At 43.6% G+C, this 22677-nt stretch overlaps 1 protein-coding gene across 1 annotated transcript; it reads right to left on the bottom strand.

The window, feature by feature from the left end:
• Positions 1–2512: 2512 nt before the first annotated feature.
• Positions 2513–22671, bottom strand: PDE6H (phosphodiesterase 6H). The gene is made up of 4 exons (XM_032784636.2): positions 22586–22671; positions 5341–5522; positions 4701–4741; positions 2513–3458 (listed from the first exon to the last, which is right to left on the bottom strand). Exons 2-4 carry the CDS (start codon positions 5472–5474, stop codon positions 3382–3384), a joined length of 252 nt encoding a protein of 83 aa, XP_032640527.1. The 5' UTR covers positions 5475–5522; positions 22586–22671; the 3' UTR covers positions 2513–3381.
• Positions 22672–22677: the final 6 nt, after the last annotated feature.

Below are 22677 nucleotides of genomic sequence, written 5' to 3' on the forward strand. Positions count from 1 at the left end.
GGTCTTCAGCCAGATATGAGAGCTGGCAGGGAACGTATTGATTTTGGACACCTTTGAAGGGGAAACCTAGCAATGCTCTTGTGGTGGAAGGGAATGTACTAACACAGGGTTCAGAGGAGAAACTTTATCAGTACCTTGATGTTCACTAGAATGTCCCAATCTCTGAATGCCTTTAGAAAGAGGGAACTTTGTGGCAGAGACCAATCCCAATGCCACAAAGCCATGTCTCAACCTGGGACAAAAATGGGAGCTCAAGGGCTACTCTAATGCTCAGTCCTCATGTTATGTTCCTAATTAAGCACACTAATGAGAGAGGCAATGACCACACTTCTTTGTGTGATCCAGAAACTGGAACCAATCAGCCTTTTTCCAGACAAATTATAAGAGATAGTCAGAATCGGAGAGATAAGGGTCATATAAATAGAGCAATTTAAGGTGAGAGAAAGCACAGGAAAACTGACATCCTTATTTAATCAAAAAAACAGAGGCTATTAATAAATGAAATAAATCAATCATATTTAAAACCTAAATAAAAATCATACCTGTACAGAGAAGATTTTGAGAAAGAGGAAGAGCTGCAAAAGGAGAGAAGGATGCAAGAAATGAGAAGTAACAATGCATGAAAAACAAAGGTTATAGATGATATCTGCCTAACAAGTAATCCTGTGATTGGCTGAGGGGGTTTCCTGTGACTGTGGGACTTATTTCCGATCTTCCATCCATTCACACAACCGAGCAGAGTTCCTCTGGGTGGCGTCCACTGGCTCCCTTGACACCTTCGAGGAGCAGTAGGCACTGTCTGGGATTTTCTGCTCGATGTCCCTGTCAGGTTTCCTTCTTTTGACTCTCACACTTATCCCTGTTATTTTTCCATTGTCCCATGCAATTATTTGAGTCCCTGGCCCAGTGGATCTTCCCCAAAGGTTGCGGGAGGGTGCTTTAGCAGTGGGCAGGCTTGCATATGAAGTAGTCCTGTGATGTAGTTCGCCAGTTGACACACAATTTGTACTTGTAATGGATATATCAAGTGTCAAACTATATATATATATAATAGTTTGACACATGCAGTGTAAACCAGGGAAAGATAAATTTGAATGAAGCTCACCACAATGATTAGAAAAATGACATCCTCTTTTATGAGTATCAGATAATAAAAACCATTTGGCCCTTGACTCTGAACAAAAGTAAAATCCTTTCTTAATGCAAGAGAGGAAGGGAATATTTTTGCCCCTTCTCTGCACAGTTTCGAGTGTGGCTAAATGAATCACTATTTCCCAGCCCAACAAGGACTAAGGCTGCCAGAGACCAAGAGATAGATCCATAAGGTTAAGTGGAACTACTCTCCTTCTGCTTACTCCTAGTTGTTCTCTTTCACCTACACCCCACCTTGCTGCACCAACTTCTGAGGTCAGGTGTTCAACTTCAACACATGCAATCTGCAAAGCTTGAACTGGGGAGGGGCATGAAAGGAAAATGCTTCACATTCCATGGTTGATAGGGATGCGGAGTGATGTGGGCAGGGGGAGGGCTACTGTATGCTAAATGTGAGGAAGAAGAAAGTAGGTAGGACTCCAGCTTGTGCTAAACCCGTAGTGTGCTAGAAGTACTCACCTAAATCTGGCTGGTACACAGCCCATGCCTTAGGGTAAGTCTACACTGCAATGTAAGCCCAGCATTAGTGGGACTTGAGTCAGTTGCCTGTGCTAGGAAACCTTGGGCTTGAGCGGCTACATTGTATCTTTACCTTATATTAAGACTTTTCTAATCCAGGCTTGAGCGTAGGGCTCTGGCGTCCACACAGCAGTGTGCAGACCGAAGTCTTAGTAACCATATCTCAGAATCCCTAGCACCTCCACCCTCTGAAATGTGGCTGCTCTAGCCCTAGGACCAGGATGCACTTTGGGAGAACTTTACTGCCTACCCTGCATGTTACCAAGAAGCAGGTCACTTTGCAAAAGGCTTGATCAGTTTGTTTTCCATTGCAAGCCCGGGAGGCTCTCTGACAGTGGGCTTGCAGATCAGTGATCAGAAGAGAATGGGTTAACAGTAACCTGAGCTGCTGCTGTTTGCAATTTTTACTAGAGTGGATTGCAAATTATTGGGATAGAGAGGATCAAGGAAGTTGTCCCATGGAATTGTGGGATACTACCAGCAGACTCCCAGAACCCACGTCAAGCGGGGCTCTGTCTACATTGCAAAGCAACAGGGCTTGCACCCTGGATGCCAGCTTAACTCCTCCAGCCCTGCAGAGTCCTGGAACCCTGAGTCCAAGCCCTAGGTTAGGGCAATTGCAGTGTACATGCAAGGGAAGGGTTATGCTTGAGCCAAGGCTCACGCACAGACCTACGTTCCAGTAGACATACTCTTAATGGGTATATGTCACTGTCAAGTGACAATTGCAATGCTTCTCCATTTTCTTAACCAACAACTGGCAGATACAAGCTATTCCTCATGTAAATATGGTACTAGGAACAGGAAGGGATTTCTATTTATAGAATATGAAAGTTTATATCACTCTGAGAGTCACTTGATTAGAAGGGCAAACCCTCAGGATAGTGAAGGAGTGAGTGCTGTGATAGATTTAGTTAGTGATCTCGAACATTCAGGCTGTCAGCTGTCCTTATTGGAGCAACAGAAATCTAATAACTACTCCACTAACCTGTGGATAATATAGGGAAGATGTAGTATTCCCAAGCCTGTCTGTTCTATGGCTGAGAGGTGAATTTTAGTGGCAGATTCCCTCTGGAGAGCTCATGTGAGAGACTCCAGGTCTCCTTCCTAATGAAAGGTGGATAGGTGACTCTCAGGACTCTGTTCCCTATGAATATACACAGAGCAATTGATTGCTGGCTCAGATATCATGGAAATATCATCCACATCTGTTGGACTTCACATACACATGGAAAGCTTGAGTGTCCTGAGAGTGGGGCGATGGGTTTAATTCAGAGTTAGATTTTATAGGATCAAGGGTGGGAATACAGGATAAGACTTCAAATAGGCACATACAGACAGTATCTCAAGTAACTCAGAGCAGGGCATATAGGGTGAAAATTCATACATACAGCATCCCAGGAGTCAGGGGATATAGGTGAGACTTCACACACATGAATACTCCAGGGGGAAGACAGGATATTGTACAGAGATATTTAAAAATTTCCAATAGTTTCATCAGATGAGGCCTGGTGAATATTCAGGGTCGCTGATAACTTCTTGCCAAGTTAATCTGAGAAGGAATTGTTTAGAACTAGGTGACTCTCATGAAGTCACCCTGCACGTGCTCAACAGAATGTCAGCAGGAGGACGGAAGGGCCAAAAATAAGGGTCAATGGTGAAGAAGACCATTCTGGAACCTTGGAAGACACCAGCAGTGATTCTGGTGACTTAGATGATACCAAACTGTGCCAGCTCATGCAGTTCCAGATGGCTGAAAGCCTCCCACGGACAGATCACTGTAATATCTGCAAGACAGAGAGAGAGAAACTGGATAAGTTCAGTACAAGCTCAGTATATCCCAATGTTTCTTCTATCCTAGAGAGATGGGCAGGCTGATTATTAAAGAAATAGTGCTAGGTGAAGGAGAAAGGAAAATGGGCTTCTATTCAAAGACTAGACAGAGGTGAGAGACAATATTTTCCCACCACATCAGTGTAAGAGTGGGCAGCCTCCTGCCACACTGAACTAGATCAATGGTTCTCATGAGGCATCTCACCACTTGCTGCACCAGAAAAAAAAACCCAACAAAGTCCATGTAGTCTTGTATCTCATCACCAGCAATTGATAACTAGAGCTGTGTGAACAGCTCACTTAAAAACTTTTGATTAATTTTGCTTCCCTGTTAGTTTGTTTTTATAACCAGATTGTGATTTTCTTGAATACTTTTGTTACCTGACATTATTTTCTCAATAATGTTGGCACAAACTTCTTGGTGTGTAGGTTATTGAGGTGTGTCTGATGTTTGAAATCTGAGCTCTTTTGATTGGACACAGATCACATGACACATTTCTGGTCCCTGGTTGGACCAGTGTAACTCTTGGAATCAGAATTCTGGTGAGAATGCTAACAATGAGCAATTTAAAATTCACTTTCTGTGATTTTCTTGCATTATTGGCGTTAAAGTAACCGTTTCTGTGAACTTTCCTGCTGATGAAGTCAGTTGCTAGAATATTTGCAGAAAGAAAACACAAGTGAGCCCATTCACAGCCAAGTGAATCCATTTAAAAATTCAGACAGACACGAATTCTTCATAGTATTTGCCTAATTCCACATCTGATAGAAGATTACAAGGAAGCGAGAATAGAACACCCACAAGGCACCTTGGCCACTTGTGCAGTGCTACATCATGGAGGGGCAAAAACGAAATGTATACCTCACTGTGCTGCTATTACACTGACAGACCAGTGAGAGTTAATTTCCATCTACACACCGCTAAAGATGTCTTTGTTCTTGTAGTGGAGACCAGTTCTCATCTACACGAGTGCTGCATCAATTTATACCGGACCATAGCAGACAATCCTCTTAAGCCCTGAAGCATGAAGGCTGATTGTCCATCTGTCTTGCATGGTTTAGACACAACAAATCCTGCATCTTGGCAGGCGGTTAGACTAGATGACCCTTGCTGTCCCTTCTAGCCCCATGAGTCTATATTTTTGTAACAGAAATACTTTAAAGGCATCTGAAGAGCAATATTACATATGACTTACCTGTTCCAAGTCCCTCCATACCTGGAATGTCATCTCCAAACCTGTGAGAAAGGACAATAGAGGAAGGTGAGACTGGAACAGAACCAAAAGAGAAGGATTACCTCCCACAGGGTCTTTCCTAACTGAAGGGAGATTGGATCAGCACCTGAGAAAAGGGAATAGTTTGACGATTTTGCTAAATTACAGGGACAAAGGTCATAAGATAGCAGCAGAGGAGGGGAACAGCTCACAAGAAGTTCCTCACTGCCAAGGGGACGTAGCGTTGCCAGTTTTGGTTAGATGAATTTCTGGAGATTTCATCACATGACATAATCTTTAATTAAAGATTAATCTTTAATTACTGGATTGGCAACCCTAAAAGGGAATGGCACAAGAGTACAATACAAGTGTTTCCTGGTTTGGCCTAATGGATTCCATGGAGAATTTGGTGCAACTCTCTTGTTGGACGCATAAGGGGGAAGTGTCACTTCTGGCATGATTTTCCCCCTATGAGAATGTATCCTGCCTTCTCATGTTCTATTCACGCAGAGATCATCTGAAAGATCCCAGATATGAGAAGGTGTATCAGATCACCTCACTGCCTCACCTAATGTATGTGAAGGGACATACCACTCCCTGAAGCTCTCATTAGCGCTCTTACCCTTTTACTCCTTTCTTTGGGGGCTTGCTTTTGAATTGTCTTGTCTGCCTTTGCTTGAACTTGGGAGGTCCCTTGCGTGGTGTGGTGGGACCAGCTGCAACTTCTGTGGTGTTGAGGGTATTGGCGTCGCTCATTCTTGGGTTGTTGTATACACAAGGTACTCCTCTTTCAAATCTTCCTGTCTGTAAGACAAATGCAGATAATGAAATGGAAGGAGGGCGCTGAACTTATGACTTCTAGATGCCGTCAGTCAGAGGAGGGAGAACGGACTATAACTTTGACCAGAGCTTAGGGATGGGGATTCAACAGCCAGGATGGGCAGGGATGGTGTCCCCACGCCCTGTTTACCAGAAGCTGGGAATGGGCGACAAGGGATGGATCACTTGCTGATTACCTGTTCTGTTCATTCCCTCTGGGGCACCTGGCATTGGCCACTGTCAGAAGACAGGATACTGGGCTAGATGGACCTTTACACTGAGCCAGTGTGGACGTTCTTATGTACAGTTTAAGAATCAGAACAGCATCTGCAGTCACAATTGCTAGGATAAAAATGGCAAGTTCTCAGTCTACAAGTCATGGGGACACCAGCTGGGGGCAGGGAGACTTTTATCTCCTTAGCAGGATGTTGCACAGTGAGCTGCAGAGAGATGGTTACACCTGCTTCTGAAAGTTAATGTTGGAGACAGGTTGCTAGACCAGATGGCCCAATAATCTGTTCTGGTGGAGCAGGAGGACTAGTACCAATGGAGCTAGACAACCGGTTTCTCCTAGTCTGGTAAGGTCTATATTTTTATTTGCAGATTTAGTATATACCTACTGGGTGCCACATCACCATAAGAAAATGTTTGTAATCATTACACAATATCTGGGCAATATGGAATATTAGCCTCCTATGGAAATAGTTTTCCCCAAGATGCTTTAAACTGGACCAAGGCAAAGCAGTGGAGAATATATTTTAGCAAACAATTCTTCGTTGACTAGGATGTGGGAGAGTGTGAATGGGTGAGATGACCCAATAGACAATGTCCATCTCCATTTTTGATGATTTTAAGTGTCATGAACAATGGCTTTGCATACTCCATTGCTGCATATGGATCAGGTCACAATTCCCTATTGTAAAAAGGAAATCTAGGAACAAGGCTAACTAATTAATACTGTGTGGTTCCCAATCTGTACATCTGCTCAGCAGATTGTAAAAGTGGCCAAGGAACCATTTGGTCACTGTCATCCCCTAGTGGATAGAAGTCTGGAAAGGATATAAATTCAATTGCTGGCACGTAGAGGACAGACATTTTCTTTTGTCTCAAGTGGTAGAGCTGCTGCATTGGTATCTGAGGGTCCTGTGGTTCTACACCCTACAGGACATGGATCCCTGACACCTGTGTCCCGGGGGGTCACCCATCCCTTCATTAAGTCTAATGCAGCTCAGTGCACACTGTTCAAGAGCACCCACTGGTATATTGGTAAAAAAAAAAAAAAAGTGGCTAAACTAGCCTACAATATATTCCATATTCTCCAAAGGAGAAGTGAGTAAAGCTTGTTTACTCATTTTACCCTCAACTCCACTCCTGTGTGCACCCATGGAAGGGGGGGGGGGGTTGTTCCATCTTTCTCCCTTCCTAAAGTCACATGCTTTGCTTCTCTGCATTCATCATGTAACTCCTGTCCTAAAGCATTTCTGTTGGTTCACTTACTGAATGTTCATGCTAACAAGTGTTGGAATTAGCTTCACAATATCAGTACTGACGTCAAATCCCTTTATGTCACCACAGTAACTTTAGTATAATCCTCCAAATATCCTCTTTCCCTCCCCCGCCCTCTGTGATGCCGCTACAGACTGCAGAGATGAGATCTTTCTAATCACCAGCCTATAAAAGCCACCAAAGAGCTGAGAGTATTTTTAGATCATTGACAACCATGGAATGAGAGAGCTTCTTGCCCCCCCACCAGTGCCTGCAATTGCTGTAATTCTTTCCTTTAAACAAAATCTAGAAAGGTTGGGGACAGCCTGAGGAACAAAGAATATATTCTTAGCAATTCCATTTTAATGTGTGCATGCGTGTTGATATGCCACATACTTTGAAATAAGGGTGTTCCATACCAGGTGCTCAGATACCAAAGTGATCAACACACTATAAATACCTCAATAGCTGTATCTTTCCATATCTAATACACTAGAGACTGAACGGTTAAAGCCATCCTAAGTGAAATAACAGACAGCAGAGTTTGCAGTGACAGCCAGGAATAGTTTGAAATATATATACTCTAGCCCTGCTGCTCACAGTATATCCACAATCTTCCAAGACACACTTGCTATACACTCAGTTTGATCACAAACCTAGTCATAGTAAATCTAGTTATGTATCTGTCTTGTTACCTATATGATCCCTGTCACCACAGAATCTGAGCATCTCCCTGGAATTTATGGATTTATCCTCACAACAACCCTGCAGAATAGGGAAACTACATTTTATTGAAGAGAAGCTGTGATATAGAGATTAAGTGATTTGTCCAAGGTCACAGAGTAAATCTGTGTCAGAGCCAAGAATTATACTTAGATCTCCTGAATCTCAGTTTAGGGTCAAACTCTCTGATGAAATAAATGGAATTGTGCTAATTTACACTAGCAGGGAGTTTGGTCCCTATTTTCTTAGCCATCTTTCCTTCCTCAGGATGTTGTTATTTAGAGACTTGACAAAAATCTTTACAACCCTGCTGCTTTGCTCTAAGAAAAGTAGAGCTTTAAGCAGAAAAATTAAGCATTGTGGTTTGCGTGGGCTATACCTGCCTACACTTGTGGTTAAAGCATTGTGCACTAGTCTCCAGAACAATAATAATCAATGGGGTACACAGTCACAATGATGCAGACACCCTCCTGGAGTACTAGAGGCACAGGGCGATAGAAATGTGTAATCAGTATCCAAAGAACATCTCTAACCAGCTTTGATCCACTTTGACAGACCCAGATACTGTGCTGGCTGCCTCCTATCCTGGCCACCCATGAGGGAATGAAATGTGACATGATAGCAAAAATGGCTGACTGAGATTTTTTAACCCTGGATACTGACATCAAGAAACCCGAGAGGCAGCTGAGCTAACATTGGTCAGTGAGATTGCTCCCTGTTTTAGCAGTGGTGCTAGCACAACACTCCATCCAAATCATAACACTTTTGAAAGGCAGCTCCCTTCCCTCCCTCAAAGTCCCCTTGGCCCCAAGCTTTACTCAGGAAAAGAAGCAGATAATAGGAGGGCTCCGTCTGTGGGATTCAGAGCCTTTCCTCCACCCCACCACTATGTGAGGTTTCAGCCACCTCCAACCTGGTGGGAGAAAGCTTCAGACCAAACCATACTACATCCTATTTCTCATCTGCACTAATGTAAGAGAGAGGGAGAGGAAATGGGATTCAACAGGGTTAAGGAATTACAGTTCTCTCTTCCCCACAGCACCTTCATCACTCCTGTTCTCCTATCCATCTCCACAGCTAGACGGCACCTTGGGAAAGAGCACAGAGCTTCTGGGTAGGAAGAGCTGGGATAATTTATATTTCCTTCATCTTAAGCTCGGCACCAGACAGCACAAAGTCACTGTGCTGCTATTACACTGACAGGCCAGTGAGAGTTAATTTCTATCCACACACAGGCAAAGATGCCTTTTTTCTTGCAGTGGAAACCAGTTCTCATTGACACAAGAGCTGCACCAATTTTTGTGTTTCTGTAATCAGTTTCTCCCGAACCATGCAGAACTCACCGAAGTAGGAGAAACACACAGCACAGCCTTCCATTTGTGTTTTGCAACCCTGTCTATCCATGTATATATGTACTTGGATGGTCCCTGTCACTCCAGTACTTAGGTGCCTGACAATCTCCTCCTTCACCTAGATTTGATCTTTTTTCAGGGCACCTCTTTGAGTTCTCTGGCACCTTACCTCTGAATACGTTCCAGAGTCTTTGCCACAGCTCCCCTGCCACTAATGTCACTGGCAGACAGTGAAAGATAGCCCCAGGGTGAGAGAACTGACGGAGCTAGTAGCTGTGGATTCCTGTCCTTTCCCAGTGAAGGTTGCTGGACAATGAATGTTCCTTCACATCCTCTGCTGTCACTCACACAGTGTTATCTAATTGGCTCTGACAGGATCTTTACTTGGCCCCGGATTTAATCCATTTGCGTAATGGCCTTGCTTGCGTCTGAACACTAATTTTACCTAATACAATCTGTCCACAGTGATGTTCTTATCCCAGTGCTGGCAGATGACATCCCACTTCTGGGTTGACTTCCAGGTTAATCTCCTTCCCTGCTGCCTTCTGATTCCAATGCACTTAAGGAGGCTTGAGTACTAGTGACAAATAGCTGCTCTTTAATCCACCTCCTTCACAGCTTTAGTCTCTGATCCCCTATGGAAAATTTCCCTGACAAGCGAAATAGACATCTGACATGATCTTCTTTATGAGCAGCATCAAACAGATTCCCCACGTGGGTTGTGACCTTCCTTGGGTCCGTGCCCTGAGAAGGTCAGACATGCACTACTGCATGTGTGCTGCAATCTGCAGTGTGTCCACAAAAATCTGAGACACAGGGCCCAGGTGGGTTGTGATCTTCCTTGCAATGATGCTCTGGAAATACATATCGTCTCCAGGTAGAAATGCTCTCGCTATTTTATTCCACGTTGGTGATGTCCTCATCATCTCAGCTATGGGCCTCATGTGTGCTGCAGCAGTGATCTTCCTTGCAGGAGTGCTCTAGCTAGAGAACTTTGTATCCAGTATCAGACATAACTGCAGCTGAATGGAAAGAAGTCCCATAGTTCCAGGGCCAGCTGTTTGACTTGGGGATGTAATGAATATTTCCAGCCCTGGCCACTGCTGATGCCTGTATCCTACTGCTCTGAGCTCTCAGACTCTTTTCTCTAGCAATGGTTTCAAGACCAAACAGAAACAAAAAAGGGTACACTTAAAAAGAGAGTCAGCTTTTAAGCTGGTTCTAAGTAGAACTGAAGTCCTGTAGCCCACTCCTTGATGGGAATCCTAGGAAATCCCATCCCATCCTGCTAATGTGAAATGGTGAACTTGGAAGACAAACTGTTACAGAGAGAAAACATTTATTATCAGACTGGGGAAGGGAGTATCTAGCTGTGTGAGCAGAACCCTTCAAATACCTCCTGGGGTTTCAGCAGTACCTTGTAAACAGCGGCAGAGTCCGGGACCCCAGTAGTGTTTTTACCACAGTGCCCTGTACAGATTTTACATCAATGCCCTGCCAGTGCCAGCCATACAAAGACTCAGATGAATTCCACAACAGCCAAGCAACGGTCCAAACCAAATGGCCACCAAGAAAAACATTGAGGAAGAAGCTGCTTCCAAACTAACCAGCCTCTTATAGGTAGGCTGACTATTCATGAAAGATTTCCATTTACTTCAGTCAATGGATCCTACCCTAAGGTAAGAGACAGAGCAAAACGTTACCTAAGAGATGAAAATCTGTCCCTTCCAGATACAAACTCCAAACAATTTTCTAGGGGTTTCATTAGACTTTTCTCAGCTCAGTTTCTCTCTTTCTTCCCACTCTCCCTCCCCACCAACAGTCTGAGATACACAGAAGTTGTAGAAAACACTTACAGTGCTGAGAGCTCCTCTTGGAAATCATTAAATTACCTTCCTCCAGCCTGATTAGAAAAATCTCTCAAAGACGCAACTCATTCTCCAGAAATAGTCTGCCCGCAGGTGATGTCACAAACTCAAGGCACCAATCATGAGGCATTCGTCCTTGGAGGAGGGCAACTGTGTCTCCAAGACCTCTAATCCTGGCTTTACTGAGGGTGCATCTAGGGGAAGGTTTAAAGAAATGTCATATGCATGACATGCTCCTAAGGGAAGGCCCAACTCCATTTTATGAGTTGGAAAGGTAGGTGGAGAAAAGGAATCCTCCCCGATCTCCAACAATCTAGCAGCTTGGGGCAAAGTAGTTGAGTAGCCCAGTGCCACTATGACAGCCCATGGGCTAAGGTAACAGCTAGGTTTTCTAGGTGCCCCTGCATTGGAGTAGAGAGGTTTGGCCTGTGAATGAATGGAGTGACAGAAGAGGCAGCTAGAGGTGTGATAGAGAAGACAAGGGGAATACAATATTTTGTGAGGACATTTTACAAGGGAAGCAGATCATACATGTAGATAAATCTCTGCATTAAGCATCTTCACATAACTTTCATATGACTTTGTATTGTGCCTCTATTTTCATACAACTTTGTATCAGATCCTTACATAGAAACTTTGTATTGAGCCTTGGTATAATGTTAAAAAAAATATGTCTTTTTGCTAGAAGTAGAATAAGCTCTCCTCCCCCATCTTCCCCCGGCTTTTAATCAATTGCCCTGTTGAATGAACCAGATGTGAATGAGTAAGGCGTGGAAGGCAAGCATCTCATTGGAGATGGGATGGAAGCCAGACCGAAGAACAATAAAACTTGTCAAGTGGGCTCACTAAAGAAGAGCAGACGTATAGACGGCCTTGGAGGTTAGCCATTACGGGCATGTCTATACCACAATTAAAAAGGCTGCAACAGCTGACTTGGGCTTGTGGGGCTCGGGCTAAGGGGCTGCTTAATTGCAGGGTAGATGTCTGGGATTGGGCTGCAGCCTGGGCTCTAGGACCCTGCAAGTTGGGAGGGTCCCAGAGCTCAAGCTGCAGCCTGAGCTGGAATGTTTATACTGCAATTAAATTGCCCCTTGGCCTAGGGTGACCAGATGTCCCGATTTTATAGAGACTGTCCCAATTTGGGGTCTTTTTCTTATTTAGGCTCCTATTACCCCCACCCCCATCCCGATTTTTCACACTTGCTGTCTGGTCACCCTACCTTGGCCTGAGCCCTGTGAAACTTGTGTCAATTGGCACAGGCCAGCTACAGGTGTCTAACTGCAGTGTAGACATACCCTATGTAAGAATCTCAGCTTTCTTTGAAAAATGTCAATAAGTCCCATCTCTCATGGTTGTAGAGAAAAGCTTGAAAATGTGACCTGGATGTAACCTAAAGGGTCTGAAACCAGAAGACAAAGAAAAAGAAGCTGAATTATATTTTTCTAATATCCTCATGATTTTTAAGCCAATCTCATGATTTTTTGAGGCTGGACTAATGATTTTGAATATTTGGGTTGACATCTCCTCCTCCCTGCAGGGACTGGCTCCTGCACACAAGCGCTTTGAGGTTAAACATGGTCAGCAGCTTCCTGCAGGCTGGAGCAGGCTTGGGGGGATACAAGCAGCTGCAGCATGTTGGCATCAGATTCTCCTCCCACCCCCACTGCTCATTCCCAGTTCTCTGTCTGCCTCCAGCTGGCCCAGACTTCTGTTTTCTCTTCTTGTTCCTTTCTCTTATGTTGAGAGCATGCTGGGAAACAACTGTTTTGTTTTCCCCTGTGAAAAATGCTGATGAAAATGAAATTTTTTTTTTATTTTGTCGAAATTTTTCTTTGAAACCTTTTCAGGCTTTTGTTCTAAAAGAAAAACTAAATTATATAGGTTTTCAGCAACCCAAATTCCCAATTTTGCAGTTTAAAAAAGTCAATTATTTTCCTGAGAAAAACCTGAAAATGTCTGACAAAATTTGATATTTTTTATGAACATTTCCATTTTGTTCAAAAAGCCATTTCCCAGTGAAAAAGACATTTTGACAGAAAATACTCAATCAGCTCCATTTATATTCTTCTCATGTCTCTTTTTCATCTCTTTCTCACTCTTTCCCACTGTTGCCTTCCCTTTTTCAACCTCTCTCATTCCATCTGTTCTCTTACCCTGCCCTTTCACTTCTCTTTCCCTCCTGAAGGTGCTGGACTCTGCTTTGCAGTGTGTGTGTGCATGTGCACATGCACAAGTGTGCACTTAGATGCTCCCTTTTCATGGCACTAACAGACATGCAGGAGTGACTCTGTTGCAATTTTAAGGTGCATCCCAGCTGGATGAGGGAATTTGCTGGGCATGATGGCTTGACCAGGAGTCAAGTTCGATCAGTTCCCCCTGTATGTCCATGGCTATGGCCTCCCACATTGCTGCTTCATGCTCTGGCTTCCATCCCCTCTCGTGATTCACTAACACAGGGAGAAACTGAGTTTACTCCTTTTTTTCAGCTCCCGTGTGACACAGTTTAGACCTGGACATAACCAGAAACTGGGGTCAAACAATAACAGTAATCCTGTCTCTATGGCCCAGGAAGGGAGACCCACCACTCTCAATGCTGCTGTAGGCCAGATTTTTCCCCACTTCCGTTCTAAGAAATCTTTTGCAATCCCTCCCACAAGATCTCAAACCTTATGGTAACCATAACTATACCAGAAATAACTAATTTGGCAAACTTTAATGATACATGAAACACACAATTTAAAATACACTCACAATTCCATGGATGAGTTTGTCTTGCTGTGAAAATATATCTGACCTGAGGCTGAAATATAGTGAGCCAGACCTTGATTGGTGGTTCTACTGGAAGCAGTGGATCTGCACTCATTAATTTACCCCAGCTGAGGATCTAAAACAGCTAATATAAAACAAGTATGGTATTTGTTATTTGGACTAACTTGTCCTTTCCACAAACTCCTCTGTCCTTCTAAATTCCACCTAGGCTAGAAATGAACTCCAACAAATAATAAAAGTACTTACACCCTGGTTCTGATCTCACTTATATTCTGGAGCCATAGAAATGCAGGGCTGGAAAGGACTCCTCAAAAAGTCATCAAGTCAAAGTAAACCAAGAGCATCCCTGATAGATGTCTGTCCAATCTGTTCTTTAAAACCTCCAGTGATGGGGATTCCACAGTCTCCCTTGGTAACCTATTCCAGTGCTTAACCACCCTTAGAGTTAGAAAGTTTTTCCTAATATCTAACTTGAATGTCTCGTGCAGCAGATCAAGCCCATTGCTTCTTGTCCTCCCTTCAAGAGACATGGACAACAGTTGATCACTGTCCTCTTTATAACAGTCCTTCACAGATTTGAAGATTTTGTCAAGTCACCTCACAATCTTCTTTTCTCAAGACTAAAGATGCCCAGTTATGTCAACCTTTCCTCATAGGTCAGGTTTTATCATTTTTATTGCTCAAGACTCTCTTCAGTTTGTCCACATCTTTCCTAAAGTGTGACACCCGGAATTGGACACAGTGCTCTAGCTGAGGCCTCATCAGTGCCCAGCAGAGTGGGACAGTTACCTCTATGTCTAATGTACAACATTCCTTCCATACTCCTCCTCCAACTCCTCTTCCCCGCCCAACACCTCCTCCTCAGAGTTCACTCTGGGGGCCCATGACTCCAGTTCCTCCAAAGTATCAGGGGACTCTTGGAGAGGAGAGGTCTCTGCTGACGATGGCATGCAGCTCTTTTTAATAGCAGCATGTCTGCGGCTCTGCACCAAAGTAACTGTTAGCCTCCCTTGCCTTCTGGTACAGCTTTCACATGGCACTGCTCTGGGTCCCTTTTCTCCCCACAAATGCCACTTCTCCCCACAAATGCAGGAGATCCATCACCTTCTGTGTGCTCCAGGCAGGAGTGTGTCTGCAGCGTGGAGTTGGCATGGTTAGTGAGGCAGTCACTGGGTGAGCTCTCCACACCGAGCAAACAGGAAATGGAATTTCAAAAATTCATGGGACTTTTGAGGGGCGAGGCTTGTACTTGTGTACCTGGCCACCAGGCAGTGGAGTTCAAAACGGTGACCAAAGCAGTCATGTTGGGGCATTTATGGCCACTAAAGTCAATGTAAGTAATGCAGTGTCTACACTGACACTGTGTTGACCTAACTACATCAAGCTAAGTGCTACGCCTCTCATGGAGGTGACGTTATTAAGTCAGCATAGCAGGCGAGTTACATCAGCAGGAGCAACATTTTAGTGTAGACGCTTACAGAGTTAGTGCGACATAAGCTGCCTTGCGTTGACCTAACTCTGTAGTGTAGACCAGGCCTGAGACATTCACTTGCTGTTCTCTACTTTGCACCTAGAGGCACCTGTAGAATCTTTCTCTCCCTATCAGAAACCTATCTTCTTTCCTGTATTCACCCTCTTCCTTAGGGTTGCCACCTTTTTAATGGCTGGTAACTGGACCCACAAGGCCCTGCCCCTGCTCCACCTCTTCCCTTGAGGCCCTTCCCCATTCTCCACCTATTCCACAGGCCCTGAGCCTGCTCTGCCTTTTCCCCACAGATTATAAAAATAACCAAAAACAAACGGACATCAGAGCTTGTCACACAAGCCAAAACCTGGACTGTCTAGGTGAAAAACCGGACAGGTGGCAACCCTACTTTCCTAGCCCCATCTGCCACTTAGAGTGCCCTCTCCCTTCCTGGATCTCCCTTTCAGGATATGTCTATATTGCAAAAAGAGGTGCATGCTTAACTCTGGTCAGCTAACTCATATTAGCAAACTCAGGTTAAAGAGGTAGTGATGACATGTCAAGTCGGCATAACTCAGGTTAGCAGCTCATAAACCCAGGCTTCCCTAAAGTATGTCTACACTGCAGCTGGGAGTGAGCCTCCCAGCCCAGGTAGACAGATGTGTCTTGTGGGGCTTGTGCCTGAATGCTAACAACAGCAGTGTAGATGTCCAGGCTTGGGCTGGGGGTTGGGTCGGTGTGAGAGCCTGAGCTTCCCCCTGTGCTGGAACATCCACACTGCTATTTCTAGCCTGCTAGCTTGAGTCCCACTAGCACAAGTCTGTCTCTCTGGGGTTGGGGGTAGCTCTCAGCTGTACCCTTATAGGTTTGAGCTCCAGTTGCTAACCTGCACTAAAAGCTGAGCTGCTGTGTCTTCACTGCCATTTGAACCTGAGTTAGTTAACCTGCATTAAGAGCACATCCTTTTTGCAGCGTAGACATACCTGCAGTCTTTGACCCCTCTTTCCTTTACCAGACTGTTTTTCTCTTCTTCTGGCTCACTCTACTCTGCCCACTCTCTGTGTCCCCACCCAGGTCCCTATTTTTCCCTTTCTTCCAGCTCCCTCTCCCAACTTTCTACCTTCCAGTCTATTTCTTCTTGCCTGAACCACCCTCTCATTTCACCAACACCCTCTCCCCCAGTCCTGCTCCCTCGTGTGTTTGATAGGTGGGAGATGCAGCAGCAGTTGCCAAGGGTTCCTGTGTCTTCCTTCCTCACCTTTGAGCAGGGGACTGGAGTTATAGGATTAGCGCTTTAGCTGGCCTAAAAGCTGCTTAATTAGGCGTTAAGTCTCCAATCTTCTCCCCGTGCCTCAGGCAAATCTCTCCTTGAAATGCATGGGAACATGAAGGAGAGATGGAGCACTCCATCACGTTCCCCTGGACTCAGGTTCCCACCTTACCGATTCTGTGCCACTCAACCTGGAAAACACCAGCAGCCTCATCCCTCTGAATGAATGTCAGGAATCTACTTCCAGAAGGAAACCTTCTACAGTAATATGGTTCAGGAATTATGGAAACCCAATGAAGGCCCCTGCTGTGTGCTGTGCGTCCGGATCATTCCATGTGTATCCCCTCCCATCTTTGCGAAACATATGCTCTGTGAACTTCAGCCTACTGCATGCAGTGCTGAGGCATGTTAAACACACTCCCATTCCTATCTATACACAGGCCCTCACACTGTGCACATCTGTGCCCATATCAAGGCATGTATTCACATCTCTGTCACTTTCACTTGCCACATAAACTACTGTACTAGTAGAATGAAGTAGTGTAATAATGGGGAAAATATATTGTAAGTTTCTGTGAGTAGCAATACCTTCAACAGGATTTATACTTTTAAAATGATTCCTCAGACAGGCTGGGGACTTGTACTTGTATAGCATGTATGCATTTATATAATTTCACTTACTGGGCCAAATTCTCCTTTCAATCCCACTGAAGTTGCTCTGTATTTATTTTGCAACTTTCTTCCCACAGAATTCCAAAGTATGTCACTAGCTTACCCTACAGACACTGTCCAAGAGATACTGTGTATTTCACTGGGGCTGGGGGGATTTCTGCATTTAGAAGGGAGGTTTCCTACTCTAGCCTGGGAGCTAATACAGTCAAATTTCATTGTGTGGGCAAGTCAGTGTTGGAAAGGTCAGGGAGATAGCTGTTTCATAAAAATCTACAGAATCATTATTTCAGTGGTGTCACCCTTGGTAGTGTCACAGGAGAGACTCACTGTCCTCGGCTCCCAACTCCTGGGCCTCTGGCTGGTGGAAATTTTGATAATATAATGTCAACGGAAATGGGGCAAGTTGGGTATCATTTGAAAGCCCTTCTCCCCACCCTCTAAACTCAGTGGTAGCAAACATGGTAAACCTGGAACAATTATGTAGATATATATTAGAAAAAATGTTTAAAAGTCAGAGTTGTAATTACACTTTAACACCGGGATGCACTGCTTACATTAAAAAGACTTAAAACATTCATTCATCCAAGTCATCAGTGTTGTCTCAGTCTAGGGCACCACTGCTTGATGTATTGTCACACTAATCCTCATCTGTTCCACACACACACATCTATGTGGCAGGCTGCTGGCCAAACATTTGCAGGGCGGTGAGCATCTGGTCTTTGTACATGACCATTCGATTAGCTGAAGGATTGATTCCAGAGCGCTTGGAATTTCAAACATAACTGGTGTGATCAGTCCATCCTCCAAGATCCATCTACGTCCAATAGGGAAGAGTAGTTTTGGATGCTGTCATGGTACAATTCCCCACTCTGAACCTTAGCGTCCAAAAGATGGGGTACCAGCATGAATTCCTCTAAGCTCAATTACCAGCTTAGTACTTGTAGCGCTGCCACCAACCAGGAATTCCAGTGCCTGGAACACTCTGGTCCCCCCCAAAATCTTGCCGGGACCACGACCGATCTCTTGGATTTACCGAAAGTAAACCTTCCCACCTGCTCTCCAGGTTTCCCTCCGGGGTTACCCTGGGATTTACTGTGATTTAGACTCTTGATCACAACAGAGAAGAAATTCACCTTCCTCTCCTTTCTCTCTCCACCTCCCAGTTCTCCTGAAGAGAGAAGTAATTCTTAACACAGAGAGAATTAACCTTCTCTCTCCCCTTCCCTCCTTCTCGCCACACAAATCCATCTGGATCAGACCCATCCCCGGTCTGCAACCAAAAAAATCGGTTTAAACAAGAAACTTTTATTAAGAGAGAAAACTAAATTATCTCTGTAAATTTAGATGGAAGGTTACAGGGTTTTCAGTATAGACACTGGATACCTCCACCTAGTGTCAAGTACAATTAAATCCTTTCAGCAACTACAAATTTGAATCCTTCAGCCACACACAATTAAACCCTTCGCCAATGCACAATTAAACTCCTTCAGCAATGCCTTTTGAATAAGAAAAAAACAGGATACTCGCCTTATCTCCTGTACTTGACTATTTTAATTATAGAACCTTATCGGAGAGATTGGGAGAACCTGGTTGAGGTCTGGTCCTCGCAACCGAGAGACAACAACAATTCTACAGACACCACAAACTTTCCTCCTCAAGATTTGAAAGTATCCTGTCCCCTGATTGGTCCTCTGGTCAGGTGACAGCCAGGCTTACTGAACTTGTTAACCCTTTACAGTCAAAAGAGATATAAAGTACTTCTGTTCTATTAACTCCTACTATCTGTTTATGACAGATGCACTTAATCAACCTGAAGCCATTCCATTGCCTGGTAATTTGCCTTCCTGATAGCAGATGTAAATGCATCCTTTGTCAGTGGCAATTTTTCTCTGTTTGTCACTTTCTTGGAAAACATCCACCAATGTAGCTCAGCAAGTGACCCAATGATAGTCTTCAAATACTAAACTTGGCATATGAACACCTCTAGCTGTTCTGGGTACATTCAGAGTGAGGAAGGAGTCTTTGGTGGCTGAATCAAATGCCTTCCAGTAAGATAATTTGATGTTTCCAGCCAACTGTCCAGTAGTGTCACATTCAGAAACGGCATGGAAATCTTTCAGGATGGCATCTTTTAATGGTTCAAATGTTAGGAACACATCTCTGATGGATATAGGGCAATTCTGTTCCCTAGCAGGAGGCACAAAAACAAAATCTTGCTGAAGTCTTGCGTAGCATCTCACAGAGAGCACTAGAACATCTGCGTCTTGTGCAAATATCCAAAGTTAGTAGCATTTGTGGCATGGTTGGCATGCAAGATAATATTAGTGTCAGCCTCCTCATGGGAACTACGAAGAAACTCCACTGTATGTGAGTGTGAGACAGCAGCTTGATTATGCCATGTGACAACTAAATTCTTCAAGCAATTCTTCACATGCTGGAATGTTTTTCCTGCAAGGTATGCATTTAACTTATCCTTTTTGTGAGTATGAGATAATAGCTACTGCATTGCGATGCTGAGATGTTCATGGAGTCAATGAATTTGTATTAGACAGGTGCAATAGCATGGAGGCTCTTCTTTCTGGTAATATTTTGAATTGATTTTTCTGCATACATGTCAAACACTAGGTGGACTTCATCATAGGTCCAGTATTTTCTCTGTGAGCTCATAATGAAGTATTCAGCCCAATCTTGGCAGGGCTTAACAGGTTCTGGTTTGCCAAGAACTTGTACCTGAGTCACACCATTCCATAGCCTTCAAACATCAATAATGATACCTTGGAGAACTCAGACTTTTGCAAAGTCTCATGTAGATCAACATCATGCTGAGACCTGGGCATGACCAGGAGATGAGCAACCATGGAGTCGGCGCCTGTGTAACCAGGTACCATGTTCTGAGCATTATCTGGTAACACAATACTGTCAACGGAGGGCTACAATGTAACTTGGTGAGGGCTACATGGTTGACATGCCTGTGTTAAAGTATAATTTTTAAAAGTTGATTTTTCAACATTTTCTTGAATAGTTATCTATGTAAGTGTTCTAGGTTTGTCATGTTTGGTACCATTGCATTTGTGAGAGAAAGGGCCTTTGAATTACGCCCATTTTTGATAACACTATATTATCAAAATTTCCACCAACTAGAGGACTTCGAGCTCGGAGCCTGGGGAGGGAGGCAGTGAGTCCCCCCGCCACATTGCAGAGCATAACACCATTGAAATTAAGATTCTGTAGATTTTTATGAATAAATGACAACTGTCTTATCTTTCTGGGGAAGCCTCGGGGTGAGACTTCCAACTACTTTGCATCAGCTTTACTGGCGTTAAGGTTGCTGCAACATAACTGTGAATTCCTCCCAGAAAAGATCAGAAACTTGTACAGCTGGCACAGCTAATGATATAGGTGCAGGACCAGAGGAAATTATACAGAGTAGTGTGAAGTCTAATTAAATAATAATACTTACCTAGTTCTATACAAGTGCACATTTATACCCCTCACCAAAACATCTCTACATGAATCGTTGTTTCCACTAGGAAAAACACAGGCTTTATAGCTTCTCATCACTAAAAAATACTGGAATCTCTGCTCAAACTTCAATCACCTTATGTCAGAGCCCATAACTGGAAAATTTCAGCCTCAAAGATGAATGTTTTCGAAACTTACGAGCATGTGAAAACAAAAGGTTATGACAGAAATTGGTTTGCAGTGTCAACTACTTCTGGTGTTCACTAGTTGCAACTGGCAGAATATAAAGATCACTTTATCCCTTGCTATAATGCAGCTACCTCTGGGGTGGAACATACCAAAGGCATTAAAACATCATACAGCAACATTCTTCAAAATTTGAGACACAAAATGAAGAGGAGACTATATCCAACTGAACTCAGGACAGCAGAATGTAGTTACCTAAAATATGTTGTCAATTGCTTGTTGATTAGAAGTGAATACACTGATTCAGAAAATTAAGAACTCCAGAGACAAACCCTGAATATAAACCACCACACCACCTGGATTCTCTCTCTCTCTCTCTTTTTTTTCTTTTAAGATTCTGGAATGTATTGATAAGGATTTAGCCTTCCTGGTTTCGGTGGGAGAAATAACCCTGTGGTCATTGGTAGATCTAACCATCATAGGACCCTATACTCTCCATTATAGTCACAGAAATCTCTTCCTCCAAAGAGGGTACATCTCCTATCCACACAATCATTAAAAATCAAGGAAATTTCCACCTGTCATATTTGCTTTCACAACAGCCTCAACTCACATGCTTTCGCATTATCTGCTTACTCACAAGTCCTAATTCTATTCTGCTGCTCCCATGTCAATCTGAAGTAAATCCATCAAAATCAGTGGATTTACTCCAGATTTGCACCAGTGTAACTGAGAGAAGAATTTGGCCCTCATATTGTGGTTCTACAACAAACATGTTTTCAGTTTCAACACACAGAATCACCCAACGCACACATCCAATTCTTCATAATCACACTCAGACAGAAACAATAACTCTAAGCTCAGCTGAATGGACTATAAAACCTACCTAGCGGTGCCCACACACCCATCCCTCCCCCATCAGTTCTTGAGCATTCTAAGGTGTGTGCCTGTAAAATACCAGTTGTTCTTAAATTAAGAAAATGGTGAAGAAACCCAATTTATTTTTATGGGACTTAAAACTGCATTTGTTTCTACTTCTGAAAACGTACCTCACTTGGCTTTGTATATGAATGTAAATTGCTAACTGCTTGGGGCCGAGACTCAGGTTAATTGCTTCAAGTCCATTGCTGGCAATGGACATGCGAAGAACGGCTGGTGCAAAAGGATTAATAAAGCTTTTTTTATGGTTAAAAAAAAACATACCTAGAGGGGTTAAGTCTTTAATGTGTTACTGTATTTGTATCTGGAAAAGTATGAGGTCAGAGGAAAGTTTGGCATCTGAGTGTGAGGTATTAGATGTGCACTTGGTGAGGATGTTCTGGGTTGGAATAGAAAGATAGAATCTCTATTGACATTTCAAAGAGGAAATCGTTTAAAAACTGCTACAGGTCTGAAAAGCAGGCTCTAAAGAGTGTGAAAAGCACCTAGAAAATCAAAGTTACTCCTTGTGGAGGTTGTTCATGTTTGAGGCTAATTGAATCCTGCAAGTGACCATGCTTAATTTAGGAATTCACACCCTGCTTTAAGTGGAAAACTAAACACATCCTTAAGTTTGGGGAAGACAGGAGTGCCTCTGTAATGCACACCCATATCTACACACCCTCACACACAAGGAATAACTCTGTTGAAATCAATGGAACTACACTGGTGGAAAACTAATGTGAGGGAAGAATCAGGACTGCAGTACATGCTCCCACATATGAACACAAATGCATGCAAAAATATATTCCCATATCCACACAGACTTTCTCAGAGGTACACAGTAATATACAAAACACCCATCTTCGAATACATACAACCACACAATGACATGCACACACACACAGGCTGTTTGTGGGAAAGGATGCTGCTCAGACCCAGTAGATGAGATGTAGGAGGATCCAGATAA

This window comes from Chelonoidis abingdonii, chromosome 1 (assembly GCF_003597395.2).
Source record: "Chelonoidis abingdonii isolate Lonesome George chromosome 1, CheloAbing_2.0, whole genome shotgun sequence".
Taxonomy (NCBI): domain Eukaryota; kingdom Metazoa; phylum Chordata; order Testudines; family Testudinidae; genus Chelonoidis; species Chelonoidis abingdonii.